Below are 16,662 nucleotides of genomic sequence, written 5' to 3' on the forward strand. Positions count from 1 at the left end.
AGTGCCCCGCTGACAAATGGCAGCCCGCGCGGCGGCGGCCAGGGAGCGTGGGCCAATGCCCACCCTTTTCCAAAAGCGTGCGGAGGGCCGGAGGGAGGGAGCGGGGGCCGTTTCCTGCGCGTGCGGGAGGGAGGGAGGGAGGGGCTGGGTCGCCAGGGACGGCTGAGGTGCGGTTATCACCAGCGGGTTCGGGGGACGGTCCGCCCCGCTCACCACGGCCAGCAGGGGTCCCTGGCCTCTCCCGAAACTCGCTGCTCCTTTCTCTTTGTTATAAAAAATCAATTATGCATGTGCGTGTGAACCGCACTGCGGTCAGGAAAGCCGACGGTCGCTCGGCTCGGCGAAACTGACCACAACCGCACTGCGGTCCATCACCTGACCACCGATGCCAGGGCGTTCAGGACCAGCGGGAGCTTCGGCTGCACAGCCTTAAAGAAACCCAGCGGAGCAGCCACAGGGAACAGGGCCGCGGGGGCCTGTCAGGGGGCCTGCCTCTCAGAGAGGCGCAGTGTGCTTTCAGAGCCACACGGGGGCGCACCTGAGGGGCACTGGCACTGCCAACATTTTAAGGATGGATTGTGCTTCCCCAGATTTTTTGGTTAGGGACTTCCTCATATTTTTTTCTAAGAGTAGGTTCTAACTGACCAAAAGTTTTTCTTTTGACATGATTATCAACAGAAAATATGGCAACGACCATTTTTAAACGCACATTAAAAATAAATACATTTAAAATGAAGCGCAGTTTCTAAAAACTAAAATGAAACGGCTATTTTGTGGAGTGAATATACTTCACTTGTACATAACGCAGGAAATGATTTCAATTTCTCGCACAGGACAAATCATTTTCCCATTAAGCGCGTTTCCTCAGTCAGTCCAGATTTCTGGCACGCTGCTCTAAAACTCCGCCCGCCCCCATCCCGGCTCCGTCAGGGCCCCGCTCAGCGGGCCGGGCTGCGGACGGGCTCCTGAGCCCAGATAAGAGAGGACAAAGGGCCTGAATGGGGCCGCTCTGTCCTGTGACACCAGCCCGTCCTCGCCCCTGCACCCGTCTCCCCTTATCTGCTCATCCACCGGGGGGGGGGGGGGGCAGGGCTGTCATCACACCTGGGCCAAGCAATTATCTGAAAAACTTTAACCCTTCAGACACCAGGAGAGGCCCTGCACACTACTGCACGCTTTATAAGAAACTGAATCTGAAGAGTTAGAGGTTCAAACGCATATTCGACCCAGGTCTGGTCAGCACCCTGACCCTCCAAAACCACTTACCACAGGCCAGGCCGGCACACGACTCAGTACAGACTCACAAAGCATGCGTTGTTTCTGATCAGACAATCTCTGTTAATCTACATACAAGCCTGAACCAATAAGACCACCACAATCTGAGCACGTCATGCTGAAACAGAAAAAAAATACACTTCACATGGAAGCAAAGGAGACTGCTTCTGACAACGCTGGCCACTAAAACATATTAAAAGGCCTCTTCAGAGCTAGATGTGCCTGGGGGAGATTCAGCAAAAACGCAGGGAAGGGGAGTCGGATGGGAACCAGCCTTGGAGATCTGTCTGGAGGTTAAAGAGCACAAATCACCTTTGTAATTAAGCACGGGAACACGAAACTTTGAAGTGAAGCCAACATCTGTTGGGTCAGAAAGAAGCCAGGGGCTACCTGGGCCTATACAATCTAGCCTAAATACTACAACTATTAGCGTCTCTGCCAAGCACACCAGAGACAGCCCAGTTTGCTAGCATTACCGAGGCTGGCCCACCTACGAACAGGATGTGTGTGGGGACATCGTCGTTTCACTCCCATCGCCTAGACGATACCAACTGAGGGAATAAATATGGAAGGTGTAGGCCGCTTTGAAAGAAAGCAAAAACAAACCAAAAACAGGTGTGGACTGAGGTCATGTGGATTGCAGTTTATTAATGGAACACGTCAGAAGCTACAGTAACCATATAGGTTGTGTGTAATGCAATGGAAAACCAAACCTGCTTTATGCTAACCTTGGTGCATCTCTAAAGTAGACAGAGGACAGCAACCGAGCCCAGAACCCAAAAAAGTGACTTTAACCAAAGCACAGCACAGCACTGTCGTAAGCCAGGACGGGGACCGCGGCTGGACACGCACACTTCCAGATTACGCTCGTGAGAACAGATGCAGGGAAAGGCCTCTCCTGACAGGCCAAGAGAAGGAGGCCATGCCTACCGTGTGCAGCAGTGGCTGCCGTTTCAGGTTTTCAAAGGGGGTTAGTGTGAGCTTGGTACACAGGTCTGATTCAGGAAGCCATGGTTCAATAACTCAAGCTGCCATACACTGACAGAGAAGAAACAGGACCAGGAAACAGAGAAATATGCTGTGTCCAGCTTTAAGGTGGAACAGGACCAGGACACAGGGTACTATGATGTTCCAGCTTTAAGGTGGAACTGGACCAGGACACAGGGTACCAAGATGTTCCAGCTTTAAGGTGGAATTGGACCAGGACACAGGGTAATATGCTGTTCCAGCATTAAGGTGGAACTGGACCAGGAGGTCATTTACCTTCCGCTGTGCCGGAGCTGCCGTCTGCCTTGAAGTTGCTGGTGCTCTTCTTCCGACGGTGCTTCTTGCGGTTGGCGTGGGGGGAGGGTGGGGGGTCCACCTTGGGGCTGGTGGTGCCAGAGATACTGGGGCTGGAGCACAGAGACTCCCCAAGACCTGTGTCTGTGAAGAGAGAGGACAGAGCATTAGCCTGTCTCTGAAACTACATTACCCAGAGACTCGCCCAGACCCATATCTGTGAAAAGAGAGGACAAAGCATTACCCTCTACAATATAGTGAGAACAATAGAAATGCCAAAAGCGATGCATAAATAATAATAATAATAATGATACACAACAGTAGCAATGTTAGAACAGCTGTACATTAAATATAATAACATGAATTATAATAAACGTAATACTAATTCAAGTAAGCACAGTAGTAACATCAGAGCCAGCTAGTGCCGGCATGGGGCCACCCTCCAGCATAGGGCTGCTCTCTAGCACAGGGCTGCTCTCTAGCACAGGGCTGCTCTCTGGCACAGGGCTGCTCTCTGGCACAGGGCTGCTCTCTGGAATAGGGCTGCTCTCTGGCGTAGGCCATCAGGAGGCAGTTTCACTTTTCATGCGCAGAGCTGACAGCTGTGACTGCGGGCTGAATGAAATAACATCAATATCAGGGGCGAGCCGGCGGAGTGATGGGAGCTCACTCCCAGCCCCGCGCCAGGCCAGACAGCCCCAAGGACACCCATAACTTATTTTACAATCATTTAGTCTCAGCTCAAGTGGAAAACGTGACAACTTATCTCTGCTGACAAGATGCCATCCCACAGAACACAATTAACTGCTGCGGATTAACTGCCCCCCCATCTGCATCTTACCCCCACCCCCGGCCCATCCTGACTCCCACACAGCGTCCTCCACCCCCAGCCCATCCCAGTCTCCACCACAGCGTCCTCCACCCCCAGCCCATCCCCATCCCCTCCACCGCCAACCCGTCCTGTCTCGTCCTCCACGCCGCTACCCAACTGCACAGGGCCAAGTGACCCGCCGGGGGTGAGGGGTACAGGAAGGGTGCCAACCTTACAAATCAAAAACACTTAGGAAGCACTACAAACGCAAAATATTTACCTGTAATTTGCCACAAAAGCTACAATTTGCTCCTAACCGTCTGCAATGTTTTGTGAAATATCTGCCCCCGTTTGGTGCACGTACCAGGGATGCTGTGGTGTAACCAGAACCAGAACGCATTTAGGAATCTGGAGTCACAACATACACAATCGCCCTCCCAGTAGCCATAGTAACAGCACTCAGAAACTGAAAGTTCAGTACAGAACTGTTTCCAAACCGGTTTGCAACACTTGACTTTAATGCAACTGTGCTGCTTTCTACAAATGAAATGAATGCACTGTTCCTGAAGAAGTCCAAAAGGGTCCTACAGCGCCAAAATGCAAGTGCTGTGCGAAACAATTCTGTCTGTGAGCAAGTTAAAAATGCTCGAAACAGGGACCAGGGCGGTGTGAGGTGCAGCAGGTTGGGGGATCTCTTTCTGCTGAATGGAGAAGGACAGGCCAGACAGACAGACGAGCGAGACAGACAAAGCGGCCTGATCACACATCCAGGTTTAGCCCCGCCTCTGATGCGCTGGCGGGTGATAGGCCCACAGAAACAACAAAGAACACCAACAAACACCAAGACATTCCGTGTTTATGGCACAATCATTCACTTACTGGCACAGAGAATGTGACCGTGGACTTCCCGCCCTACCTCTGCTGATGCAGCGCAAGGGATAGACAACTCAGAGGTTGCAGGTTTGATTCCCAGGCGAGACAATGCAGTTGCAACCTTGAGCAAGGCACTTAAGCTGAATTGCTTTAGTAAATATCCCATGAGCCATATGTTAGCATTAAATAAAACCCCAGTAAGCCATGTAAGTCACTCTGGATAACAGCGTGTTGCAGGCGGCCTAAATGCTGATCTCCAGTGGGCTTTAATCCAACATTTAACTGACTGGATCCCAAAGTGGCTGCAGAAGCTGGGCTGCCATTGGGCGGCAGCCGGGGGGTAGCGGTGGATGTAAACTGAAAAGGGAGAGAGTGACGCTCCACTCCTGAGCTGGCAGGGAAGGGGGGGAGGGGGGGAGGGGGGGTGGCTGTTTGCAGGGGTAAACACAAAAGGACGAGAGCTGAGATGCCCTACAGACAGGGACAAATTAAACCAGGAATGTTTGCCCACCGGTCAGAACAGCAAAGACTGGGGTGACCCCCCCAAAGAGGCAGCTCCCTCATTCGCTGAAGGCTCTCTCACAGGGCCCACCCCCACCGTCCAAGCCAACCCCCCCATTCTGTGCCCAATGACTCCTAGCTCCTAATTAGAGCCACAGCCATTAGTCTTGTTAGTAATATTTATTTTTTTACATAATTGAGGGGAAAAGGCAACAATAAATAAAATAAAAAAGGGCAAACCTATTATTTTTGTGCGTGCGTTGGCGCTCGGGGCCGCGTTTGCCGAAACGCGAGCGAGGCACCCGGAGGGACATGGCGGACCGCGGCGTCAGGGACAGGGAGGCGGAGACGGCCTCTCTTCTCTAAACCGCCTCGTCTGCTCTCCCCTGCTTCCCTTTAACTGCTTTTTATTTTTCAAAGATGCTGCAATTATAACGGTTTAATCCCGGTCCAGTTTCAGATGGAACGCCACGCACGCTACGCTAACCATGTAAACCACACAGAATTTAAAACGTAAAAAGAGAGAGGAGCACAAGCAACACACTCCCATGACACTGAGTAAACTGTACCGTTACAAATTCTTAATAAGCATTTAACGACTCATAAAGGAGGAGATCCATGTTTCATGTGACAGTATATCCTGGAACACCAAAAGTTTAACAGCAGGGCGATGCCAGAGTGCCGATTAAGATGAAGAAATTCCCTTCAAGCCTTTAAAGTGGCCGTTAGATCCAATGCTACACCGTGTCAGACAGAGCCACAGTTAGCTCCTGGAATAAGGACGAAGAATGAAGCGAGAAGAACAACGAGCCTTTGCACACCGAGGGAACTTTTATTTCCTGTCAAAATGATGCCGAGCAAAAAACAAAGAACTTTAAGACTCCCTCCTTTGATGGCGAGCAAAGCTCTATTTTTTTTTTTGCTAAACTGAGCAAGCGTCCGGCTTTCTTCTTCCACCGAACATCAAAACGAGCGCCGATTGGCCTCGGAAGATTTCGGCCTGATCGCGGCCGAGGGCCGGCGGAGGTGAAGGGTCTATAAACGGGGGAGGCTCGAGCGGAGGGGGGGGGCGGAGGGGGGCGAGCCTGGAGAGGACAAGGCAAGACGAGGGGGCTCTCTCCACCGGCTCCTCCCACTGCTGAGGACATAACTAGCAGCGACTCTCTCCAGACCCGTGGGGGCACGGCAGCACAACTTCAGCTAATTACTTTATCGCTGCATTTATTTCCCCCTCTCCCTCTCTCTCTCTCTCTCTCTCTCTCTCTCTGTCTCTCTTTAATGTCAGGGAAGCGGGATCTCATTTCTGTAAGCTCCCTGGGCTAGAGGTGACAACTTCCAAGTCACCCAGCCGTCACAACGCATCCAGTCAGCCGGCGCATGGGTACATCATTAGGTCTGCGCCGCAAAGGTTGTTTTTATGAAGGGGGGGGCTTTACGTGGCAGCAGTGCTTTCAGCCCAGCTCTGAGTAATGAGTAGCGTGCTGCTAACAGGCCTGACAGAGGCCTCCAGGACTCCATTACTGCAGCATGTCTGCCATCAGCACACAGCCATGCAAACGCCCCGCCTGCACCACGCCGCCTGCACCGGCTTTCAGAGAGCGCACCGATATTACCGCACCCTAACTGGAGCATTTAACGCTAACAAATACCATGCAGGATTAGTGGCAGTTAAAAGCAGTTTCCAGTCCCCAATGCTCCTCTCTGCTCTCTCATTAGCCTGAACGCCCTAAATTCGGGGCGTACGCAGTACCTTGTTGCCCCGCTGGCAGAGCGTGTCTCTTCATTGGATCGTAAGGAAGGGCAAACCGTCATGTGCCAACCTGAGACAAAGATATGGCCTAACCGAAGGGGCTGTCTGATGCCGTCGCTCCAAACGGACGGACAGACGGATGGACGGACGGACACGGGACGAGCGTGTCAAACACAGGAAATTAAAATCACCAGCTGCGCCCCCCCCCCCCCCACAGCGCCAGTGCCCTGCCCCCCGGACGCGCGTTTAAGCACTTCACAGCTTTAATGGGCGTCTCAGGCGGGCGCTGGGCGTTGGGCTGAACGTGCCCGAGGACGCCGGACAGGACTCTGTCGCTCGCGCTCATCGTCATAGCGACGTGCCAATCAACTGCCAGCCGTCCGTCACCCCGGCGACACAATGTAAACGGCCAGCTTCAGAGGGAGTGGCACCACTGCAGCGGCAGCTTGGCCACGGACTGAAACTCCAACTATGGGTTATCAATGATACTAATGATAATAAGAATAATAATAATTATTATTATTATTATTATTTTAAGCACCTGCATAACCTGACATGCACAATCAGAAGGCTTCTGCTGATGTGTCTTCAGAGACAGTTAGCAGCCTCTTATGTAGAAGCTTACAATGCATTACATTTGAACTGATGTTTGCATTTAATCTAAAGATACTAGCAACATTCAGTCAGACAGATCAACATCCTGTGGCATTTGTGCTAATGCATGAAAATATGACTGTTTTAAGATAAATTTTCACTGAAAATTCAAGTGTCATCAACTAATTTTATAACAAATTTATGCAAAGTCCTGAAACTTACTACTGCAAGCTTAAAGCGATGTTCAATAAGTGAAATCCATTGGAAAGTCATTGTGCTTCTGGGGAATTGAATGAGAGGGTTAAATGGCAGAAGAATGAAAGCAGAAGAGCTCTGAAAGCATATTCCCTCAGACCTCTCCCAGACGTGGGGGGGGTGGGGGGGGTGGGGGGGTTGGCTAATTGAAAAATCTGGGCACTTTTTTATTCTCATCTCCTTAAAATGAATCTGGAGTTGATAATGGTGGCCTGTGAGCGGCCATTAGTTTGATAAACAGTTAAAGCAGCATTAGGCCGAGGCAGCTGAATCAATGGGAGATGTACGAGAGATCCAGGATGTGATGGTCACACCCCTTCCCCACCCCACGACTGCCTCAGTGTAACTCAGGCCCTGTAAGAACCACAACAGGCTGTGAGTCCACCCGCCAGCCTTCTGGCCGTGTAACAGAACGGACTACAGGTGCGACTGAGCGGACTGCGACTCCAGCCGTCAGTCCCTCAGAGTTGACTGTGATTCCAGACCCATCGGTCTGTGTAACAGCACTGACTGCCCCCCCGCCCTGCCCCTGCTCTGCCCCAGCTCTGCGGGGGCGTGCGCCTACCTGTGCTGATGCCGGAGTTGGCGATGACCGTGGCTTCGCTCCACTGGTCAGCGCTGGACACGGAGTAGGAGCGCTGGTGCATGCCGTCGGGCCGGCTGTTGAAGGACACCAGGCTGATCCCACTGGCCATCTGGGAGGCCGAGGAGCTGCTGGTCACTGAGCCTGCTGGGAGGGGGAGAGAGGGGGGCGGGGTCAAAGAGGAACCAATAAGACACAACACACTGGGAGGAACAGGTAAGATGTAACACACTGGGAGGAACAGGTAAGATGTAACACACTGGGAGGAACAGGTAAGATGTAACACAAGAGGTTTCCATCCATGCAGGTTATGTACAACCTGTAGAGTAGGAATGCTTGCATATGCACACATTGACCGTTTACATGGGATTTGTGCTTGCTGAGATCAAATCTATTTTTGTGTGCTCATATGGAAATGTAGTCAAAACAGACATGGAAGGACTACAAGAATCGGGACGTTGTTTGGAGCAGAACAGGTAGAGCCTGTCTATTTTCAATCACCACTAATGACCGCATTACCGGTGCATGGTAAACTGCACCTCTCTTTAATAATGAGCGAGACTTTTCTGATTTACAGAGTAGCCTTATCCATCTCAGTCCGCGGAGGCTCTTCTCTCCTCTTCCTGTCCGCCATTATCTCTTAAAGAACTCCTCAAGGTTTTACGCCGAGCCGTCCGTTCGTCTGTCCTCGCCCCCTTTCCCCGCTCCTTTAACCCGGCCCAATGGAAGTGACAGAGCTCCTTTTAAACACGCACTTAGGAAGCCAAAGTTAAAAAATATACCTGCTTCAGCGTTGATGTATAAGGCGGTGATTTGTGTGGGGGATATATGACAGGCCGCTGCCGCCTGCCTACGGGGAGCTCCACAGACCGAAATGTCACGTCTCAATTTAATCTCCTTTCAAACGAATAAATAAGGCTCTCTCTTGCCTAATGAGCACCTTTTGCTAAATGAGAACATTAATATATACATTTAGACTGAGAGACAGAGAGAGGAGAGAGGGAGAGGGAAGGAGACTTCAGAGCGATCAAGCGGAGACGGTGGCGGTCGGACCGCGGTTTAACACTGAATGCGACGCACGGTCCAAGGGGAGGAGCACGGCAGGCTGAAGCTCAAACGCAGTGAGGCCTGGATAACTGGCGGGAATGAGATGCGCGGGGCTGCACTGTGAGGCTGCACTGTGAGGCTTAATTTTGGAGCTGCACTGTGGGGCTGCGTTGTGGGGCTGCACTCTGGGGCTGCATTACAGGGCAGCACTGTGGAGCTGCACTGTGGGGCTGCGTTGTGGGGCTGCACTGTGGGGCTGCGTTGTGGGGCTGCACTGTGGGGCTGCACTGTGGAGCTGCACCGTGGGGCTGCATTGTGGAGCTGCACCGTGGAGCTGCACTGTGGAGCTGCACTGTGGAGCTGCATTGTGGAGCTGCATTGGGGAGCTGCACTGTGGAGCTGCATTGTGGAGCTGCATTGTGGAGCTGCATTGTGGAGCTGCATTGTGGAGCTGCATTGGGGAGCTGCACTGTGGAGCTGCATTGTGGAGCCTCGGCTGTGAAGACGCAGACACAATGGCAGGGCTCAAAGAGCCAGGCCGCTCGGGGGAGCCTCCAGCCGTCGGGCGCACAATGGGGGAATAATGTGTCCTTAAGCGCGGCCAATGAGCTGTCACTCGCCGCAGCCAATTACTCTTTACACGTGTCAATCAAAGAGGGAGATATAAGGGGCCCATTAGCCCAAACCCTTTCAGCGCTGCTCCTAATGTGTCATGGGCTCATTAATCCAATACAGGTCAGAGCCCTGTATGGGAGTATAGGGATACACATATACCTACACACACACACGCGCGCACGCACACACACACACACAGGGCAGGTCAGAGCCCTGTACAGGAGTAGAGAAATACACATAAATCTATCCACACACACACACACACACACACACACACACACACTACAAGCTATGTATGGGACAACAGAGATAAGCACATACCTAATACTACATACCTATACTCTTCAACAGAGTTGAAACTATACATGGGCACAAACACAACAAAAAGGTATGACACAAAGATGAACACAAATCAAACTGGGGCTTCACATGGATGTGATGTCATTCAGACTATCAAGTTACATGAAACCACCACATTCCCAACATTTTTGTTGCCGTACCATTGTACACTGCTCTCTCTATTTCACTGCCTATCTCTCTCACTCTCTCTCTCTCATTAGAGCCCATTTCTGGAGCTGGCTGAGTGGAGAGAGGACTCAGATTGCATTAATATTCATGACGATAATTAGTACATGTATCACGGGTCACTGAATAGTCATGCTATTAGTTTGGTCTTGGCGAATCGTGCATGCGTGCGAGAGTGCGTGCGTGAGTGCGTGAGTGCGTGCGTGCTCTATTCACTCTATTGGTGAGAGGTGAGGCAACACCATACAAAGCATGTGCATACAATGTAATGAAAATATAAAACAAATAAATACAAGATATCAATAAGATGTAACAAAAACGGCATTACAACTGAGAACCACAGTGACCGACGGAGCAGCGAGACTCCAGGCCCAGGCTGCAGAGAGAGCTAACAGCCTCACAGCAGCCCCACAGAGTCCCTTTACCCAGCCCTTCCACACCCTGTACACAGGACCCGCCGCGCTTCCCACAAAACATGTGTGGTTCGCGTTTAAAAAAAGGAAAACCGTTTCCTTCTGAAACCCTAGAGATTCTGAGATTTTATGGAGGTTTAAAAACAAAATGACAAAAATGATGTCGAACAGCACTGACATTTCACTTGTCTGATATTTTAGTTGTCTTCGCACAAATTGTACATATATGTTTTCCCGTTCATACAAGTTGTGGCCTTGTTCTTTTCTTCAGGCTGTTAATTCCTGAGAGTGGTGGTGTGCCAGTCTCAGGTGGTCAGTACTGAGGGGACTCGAGTGTGAGCCAGACCCATTCTGCTCTACACGCGGTCTGTGACTCACGCCACACTGGTTCTGACAGAGCAGGTGACAGACTCACCTGTGGTCCTGACAGAGCAGGAGACAGACTCACCTGTGGTTCTGACAGAGCAGGTGACAGACTCACCTGTGGTCCTGACAGAGCAGGAGACAGACTCATAAGGACATGTGCGTGTGTCTGTGTGTATATGTGTGTTCAGGTGTGTGTGTGTGCGTGGTGATGAGACTGACCCTGGTTCTGGCCCAGCTGCAGGTTGCTCATGTCCTTGGCGAGCCCGTTGGTTTTGGGGCTGGACACGGAGGAGCAGGTGGACACGGCGCGGGGGGGCCGCTTGCCCGGGACCTTCACAGTGGTGCGCAGGAGGTCCACCTCTTTACCGTGGATGTTCTGCATGTAGTCCTGTGAGCAGAGACAGACAAGCGCATGGGGTTACTCTCACATATGTGCGCGCACACACACACACACACACACACACACACACACAAACATGTGGCTGTGGTCAAGTGTGACCTGCCCGTTAAAACTTCTTTTCATTTGAGCAATTAAACAAGCCCTAATTATTTTAGTGCTTCTCGCCAAATGCTCTCTCCATTGGGACCTTGCCCCCCCACTCTAAATATCCCTCTGGGGGGGGTCGTCATGGTTTTCTCCGTCCAGAACACACTAACCACACTGTGGCCTGCCGCTATCTCCATGAGGGCCACGCCAGCCCCCCTCGCTCACTGAAGCGGGGGGGCAGAATACCCCGGTGCGCAAGCTGGGACGTCCTACATCAAAGGGGGGGGGGGGGGGGGGGGGCAAGACCAGAGCGGCGTCTGGCGAGGAGGGCAAGGACGACACACCGGGATGAGAAGACGACAAGCCCACCCACCCCCCCCCCCTCCACCCCCCCTCCACAGCACCCTGCCCCACCCTCTCCTCACGAGAGACTGACAAAATGGCATTTCAAAGCCAAGTGCTCTCGACAGCGCTTAACAAGCCACCAGAGAGCTCTTCAGCCCCGGCCCCGCTGGAGCCATCAGCGGCCCTGCAACAGCTTGACGGAGGTAATTGCATCTCCATTTGCATTTCCCTCCTTTTATCATCCGCACGCTGGGAACCGCACGAGGGGTGCGGCGAGCCGGACCCCACAAACTACATACGGAGGACACGCTGTGTGTGTGCGTGTGTGTGTGTGCACGCATATGCAAGATCACACACCATGTTTACAGCTTAAGTTCGGAGGGCTGGTAAGAACACTGGAAGCACAGATCTGATGAAGAGTCCTTTCTAAAAGACCAAACAAACACGTGGAAAAGTTTTTTTTTTTTTTAATCAATGCATATATTTACGTACTTGAATATTCTTTTGAAAGATGTGCAAGTGTGCCAGCTGTAGAATGTTCTCCATTTTCAGGGGAGCATTATCAAGTTTCACCGCTAATTATGCTGCATCTATTTCCACGCACTTAATTAGTAGCATTAATGTGATCTCTTTTCACATAGTCAAGCAATTAAGAGCCATGATTGAGTTTCATTCTATTAGCCTCAACAAACAGTCTAATTGACGGCGGCCCTTACAGATGTGGAGGACCTGCTGGATGCTGAGGGGGGGGGGGGGTCAGGTTAAAACTAATGAACACAGGATCAGCGTGGAGCTGTTCGGTGGACTGGCTGTCCGATATCCCACCGGACACCGCAACCTCTACCCACGCTGGGGGTCTGCTCTGAGTCAGCTCCCGGACTTCCGGTACGCCGCAAGTGTTTACTGCGCTGGAGAGCCGGATCACGTGACCCGAGATCATGTGATCACTCCAAATGGGACGGTACGGGATCAGCATTTATACTGAGGACATATCTCCGTTTTTTCTTTTCTTTTTTTCCTGCAATGCAACCATTAATCCAGAACACTGCGTGAGAAAAGTTGTTCTCCACAGCACTGGGAGAATGGGGATCTCTTCTTGCGTTCACAGAACCAGAGCTACGTGTAGCGCACGGGGAAGGGGACCGTGCGTGCGGACAGAGGTGGCAAAAGCTTGACTATTCAAAATGTCAAATCAATCAATTAAGAGTAAGGCGATTAATACAAATCAATTCATTAACTGATTAGGCGTGCTTTCCTTCTGGCTACCTGCATCCATGCCTCTGACCTAGGGTGGGCTAAGCTCTGACGCTAACAACGTAATTCAGGTTTTAATTAAAAATAACATTAAGGTCTGATTGCATCTGCTGGAAGACAGAGAGCGAAAATATCATCAATAAGATGGCGCAGGGACAGCATACAGTCCGCGTGCGCTAACAAGCCTAGGGAAGCGGGCAATTAGGGGAGGCCATTACGACATAATGCTACACGTTATCCACGTCGCGATTGGGCACGCAGGTGACGCAGCGGCCCAGGTGCATCTCGCTCAATCAGCGGAGTCCTGGCGGCCAGGCGGGCTACGCTACGCGGCGTGGCGGGAAAGCCGCCAGGAGGCCAGCTATCCCAGCGGGCAGAGCTCGCCGAGTCCAGCGCGAGAGAAAGAACGGATCAAGAAAAGAAAAATGAACATCTTTCATGGTGATACTGTTGTCTGAAAACCCACAAAGTGTGAGAGGAATTGATGTGATTTCTGTTGCTTAAGCCACGCGGTGAGGACCATTTGTGCTACTTAGCCTATGCTTAGCAACACGACTGATCCAGGAGAACTTACTGCAGCTGCCCAAACCATCTTTTGATATACACATTTTAACCCATTAAAAACTGTATAGCTATTAACATGAACAAGCTGTAAGCCTGCTATAGCATCTGCTATCTCTGCAAGTCAAATATGGCTTTAACATGACAAAGCACAGTATTCTCTGCGGAAGAAATTCTCACCACAAAGAAACTTCTTGCAGCAATGCATTTTGGGAAAGATGTGGAAATCAACGCTGCTAGTGAAAACTTTTATTAGCATAATTGTGGGATATCCATGGTAGCTGTTCGTATTGTCCTGCACACTGGAATTAGCTGTCCATATGACTCCACTCACCAGTAATGTGATATTTTTTTAGTGCACTTATAACTCAAATATTCATAACAAGAAATACAAAGCTTTCACAAAAACTAAATCAAAGAATGCTGTAGAATGTTGTAGAATATATTTTCATAACTTGAGGAAATTTAAAAGCGTTTACAGTTTCAAAGCTGTAGGAAGACGAACATGAGTTAAAACGCAAATGCGAAAAGTAAGTAATCCAGACAGACAACAACAGTCTGTCTCGCCTGTTTCCCCATACAAACTAATTAACTAATTAGACCAATTAAGGCGGGGTAATTGGTTGACACAGAAGACGTGCATTCACACGGAGTCCCCCAGGCTCTGAGTTAGAGGCCTGTGACCTCAGCTGATGGAGGGGAGGGCGGGGTCAGGGATCAGAGAGCAGGAAGCAGGGATCAGAGAGCAGGAAGCCGGGATCGGAGAGCAGGAAGTTGCGGTCAGAGAGCAGGAAGTCGGGGGCAGGGATACTCACGTGCAGGCTGGGGTGGTAGGTGAGCACGCCGTTGTCGCACAGGGTCACGTATTTCTTCTTCCACTCTTTATTTAGGGACTTGCCACTGCGCTTTAGAAGCATTCCCTACAGAGAGAAAGAGTATTCATATTAATATCAGTTAATACTATTTTTATATAGCACTGTGTACTGAGATGCTGAACAGTTGACCAAAATACATACATTTTGGGAAATGTTACTTTCATAGTAAACCGGTCAAATAAACACTTGCAGTGCCGTGAAACATATGTATTATTATTATTATTGCACACACATTATTACATCATTATTCTTATTCACAAGCCTGACATTGTGTAGGCAAGTTGTGGCAGGGCTCCCTTAATTGTCATGACTAACTTCATTTCTATCCCTCTTCCCTCCAAATATCCCCAGACCCACCAAAAAATGAGCAGGAATTTAGCAGATGTAGACTGGAGCATTGCATAAATTACTTGCATTGTAACTGGGCTGAAGATTCCTACAGACTAATTTCTTAAGATCAGGTCCTGCTTTTGCTCCCCGTGCTTGTGCATTTCGCCATCTAGTGGTGAAACAAAGGTACTTCCGACACTTTCGGCAGGAGCCGCATTTCAGCGGGGGGGGATCTGAAGGCACAGTAAATCACTGCCGTTAATTGCTACATCGAGAATTCGACATTATTTTGAGCCCTGTTTCGGGTTGGGGAGGGGGTGACTTTGCGCCGAACTTGGAGTACCTCTCTCCTTCCGACATGAACGCCGGGCAATGTTAATGTTCTAAATGTTAAGCGGTAGCGATATAGGAAATCTATGCCGTGGCACCTCACAGTGTCTGCAGGCTGTGATGAAATGGCGCTCATAAATTTATATTAAAGGCCTGTTCGATGGCAATTATTTACCAACAAAGATTTATTGATCCCTGCTTCAGTCACAGGCTCATGGTGAGGGGCGGGGGAAAAGGGGGGGGGGGGGGGCATGATAGAGAGAGGTACCTCAATAATGACCTCAAAAAGTTCCTGCTCCTACCCCCCTGCCCCCCCCCCAAAGAAGTTGGGAGACTGTGCCGGGCAGTTGGCAGTGGCCTGGGGTTTGAATCCCCACCATGGAACTTTCTGTACTGTGATCCCGTCTCCGTCTGTAACCGGTTCTGCTTTCCTACTGCCCGACTGAAGACAAAAATATAGATGCATCTACGCACATCCTCAAACAAACTATCTTCGCAAAGACAGCTCACGGGTCAAGCCATTGATAGCTCGCAGGTCAAATCACCTGCCAGCGCCAGGCTGATGTGCCGGCACATACTGATTAGATCACTGCTCTGCTTGAGCTCAGCACGTGTATACGCTAAAGCACACGCTCTCCCTAGATGAGGAGTTGAACTGTGAATCTGACAATTGGATTTGACAAATGGACTCCGGTACTGTGGTGTATTAGTGGGTGAAGTGGCCTTCGCAGCTGTGGAATCTGCGGGTTCAATCTCCAGAGCAGATGCCGTCACTGTACCCATCAGACCTAAATGCTTCAGTTAAATATCCAGCAATCTAACGGAGTAATTTGTAAAGATAACGGGCACGTCCAGTGTCAAAGTGTATCTGCTCAGCAAACAGCAAAGGGGAATATCATCCTGGGGTTTATCACAGAGACGATACGCTTGGTGTTTATTGTGTCACTCATTATTTGTCAAACATTGACTGAATAAAATGCATTAGATAAAGAAGCTATTCCAGAAGCCTCCATACTGCTGCTGAATTTTTATTATTTGAAAGCACTTCGTGAAACAGTTCTTTTTTAAAAATCCACAGAAAAAAAAGAAAAAAAAAAGTCTTCCCGTACCGAAAGTAAACCTCAGATAACAACCCCAGAACGGAAAGTAACTGTGGTTTGTTTACACATACAAAAAAAAAAAAAAAATAGAAAGAAAAAATAAATTCTTTCAGGAAGCGAGACGGTTTTAAAAAATGTATTATTAATTCTCGTTCTCATACGAATATACGAGGACACATTAGCGCGCGGATCTGACCATTACCGAGCTCTCCTACGCACATCAGCTGCGCCTGGCTGGCTGTTTAACAGGCAACCGCCCACACTTCATTTCAGCCAAATTCATTAGGCAAGAGGGGAATAAAACTGTCCGCTGATTAGCAATTACTCCGTATCTGCTGTGTGTGTCACTTCACTGGACTTGTTAAACATTAACACTGCAGACGAGGGAAATTAATAGAGTCCAAGCGTGTCTGGGAAAAAGATCACGCAAAGCGGAGGCTGACAGCGAGGCCAGGAGGAGGAGGAGGGGCCCGGTGCACATGGGCCCTTCT

General features: G+C 50.2%; 1 protein-coding gene across 7 annotated transcripts in view; it reads right to left on the reverse strand.

Annotated features, from left to right (window-relative positions):
* The window catches only part of agap1 (ArfGAP with GTPase domain, ankyrin repeat and PH domain 1), a 148,667-nt gene that overhangs the window by 34,983 nt on the left and 97,022 nt on the right, over positions 1-16,662 (reverse strand). For 4 of the 7 annotated variants that reach the window (XM_035394311.1, XM_035394310.1, XM_035394308.1 and 1 more), the window contains 4 exons: positions 14,352-14,456; positions 11,109-11,277; positions 7,906-8,070; positions 2,539-2,700 (listed from right to left, as the gene is read on the reverse strand). In XM_035394311.1, the coding sequence (XP_035250202.1) occupies positions 2,539-2,700; positions 7,906-8,070; positions 11,109-11,277; positions 14,352-14,456 (601 nt within the window). The remainder of the gene's footprint in view (positions 1-2,538; positions 2,701-7,905; positions 8,071-11,108; positions 11,278-14,351; positions 14,457-16,662) is intronic. The other 3 variants (XM_035394312.1, XM_035394309.1, XM_035394307.1) reach the window with 1 other exon arrangement.

Source organism: Anguilla anguilla, chromosome 15, assembly GCF_013347855.1.
Source record: "Anguilla anguilla isolate fAngAng1 chromosome 15, fAngAng1.pri, whole genome shotgun sequence".
NCBI lineage: Eukaryota > Metazoa > Chordata > Actinopteri > Anguilliformes > Anguillidae > Anguilla > Anguilla anguilla.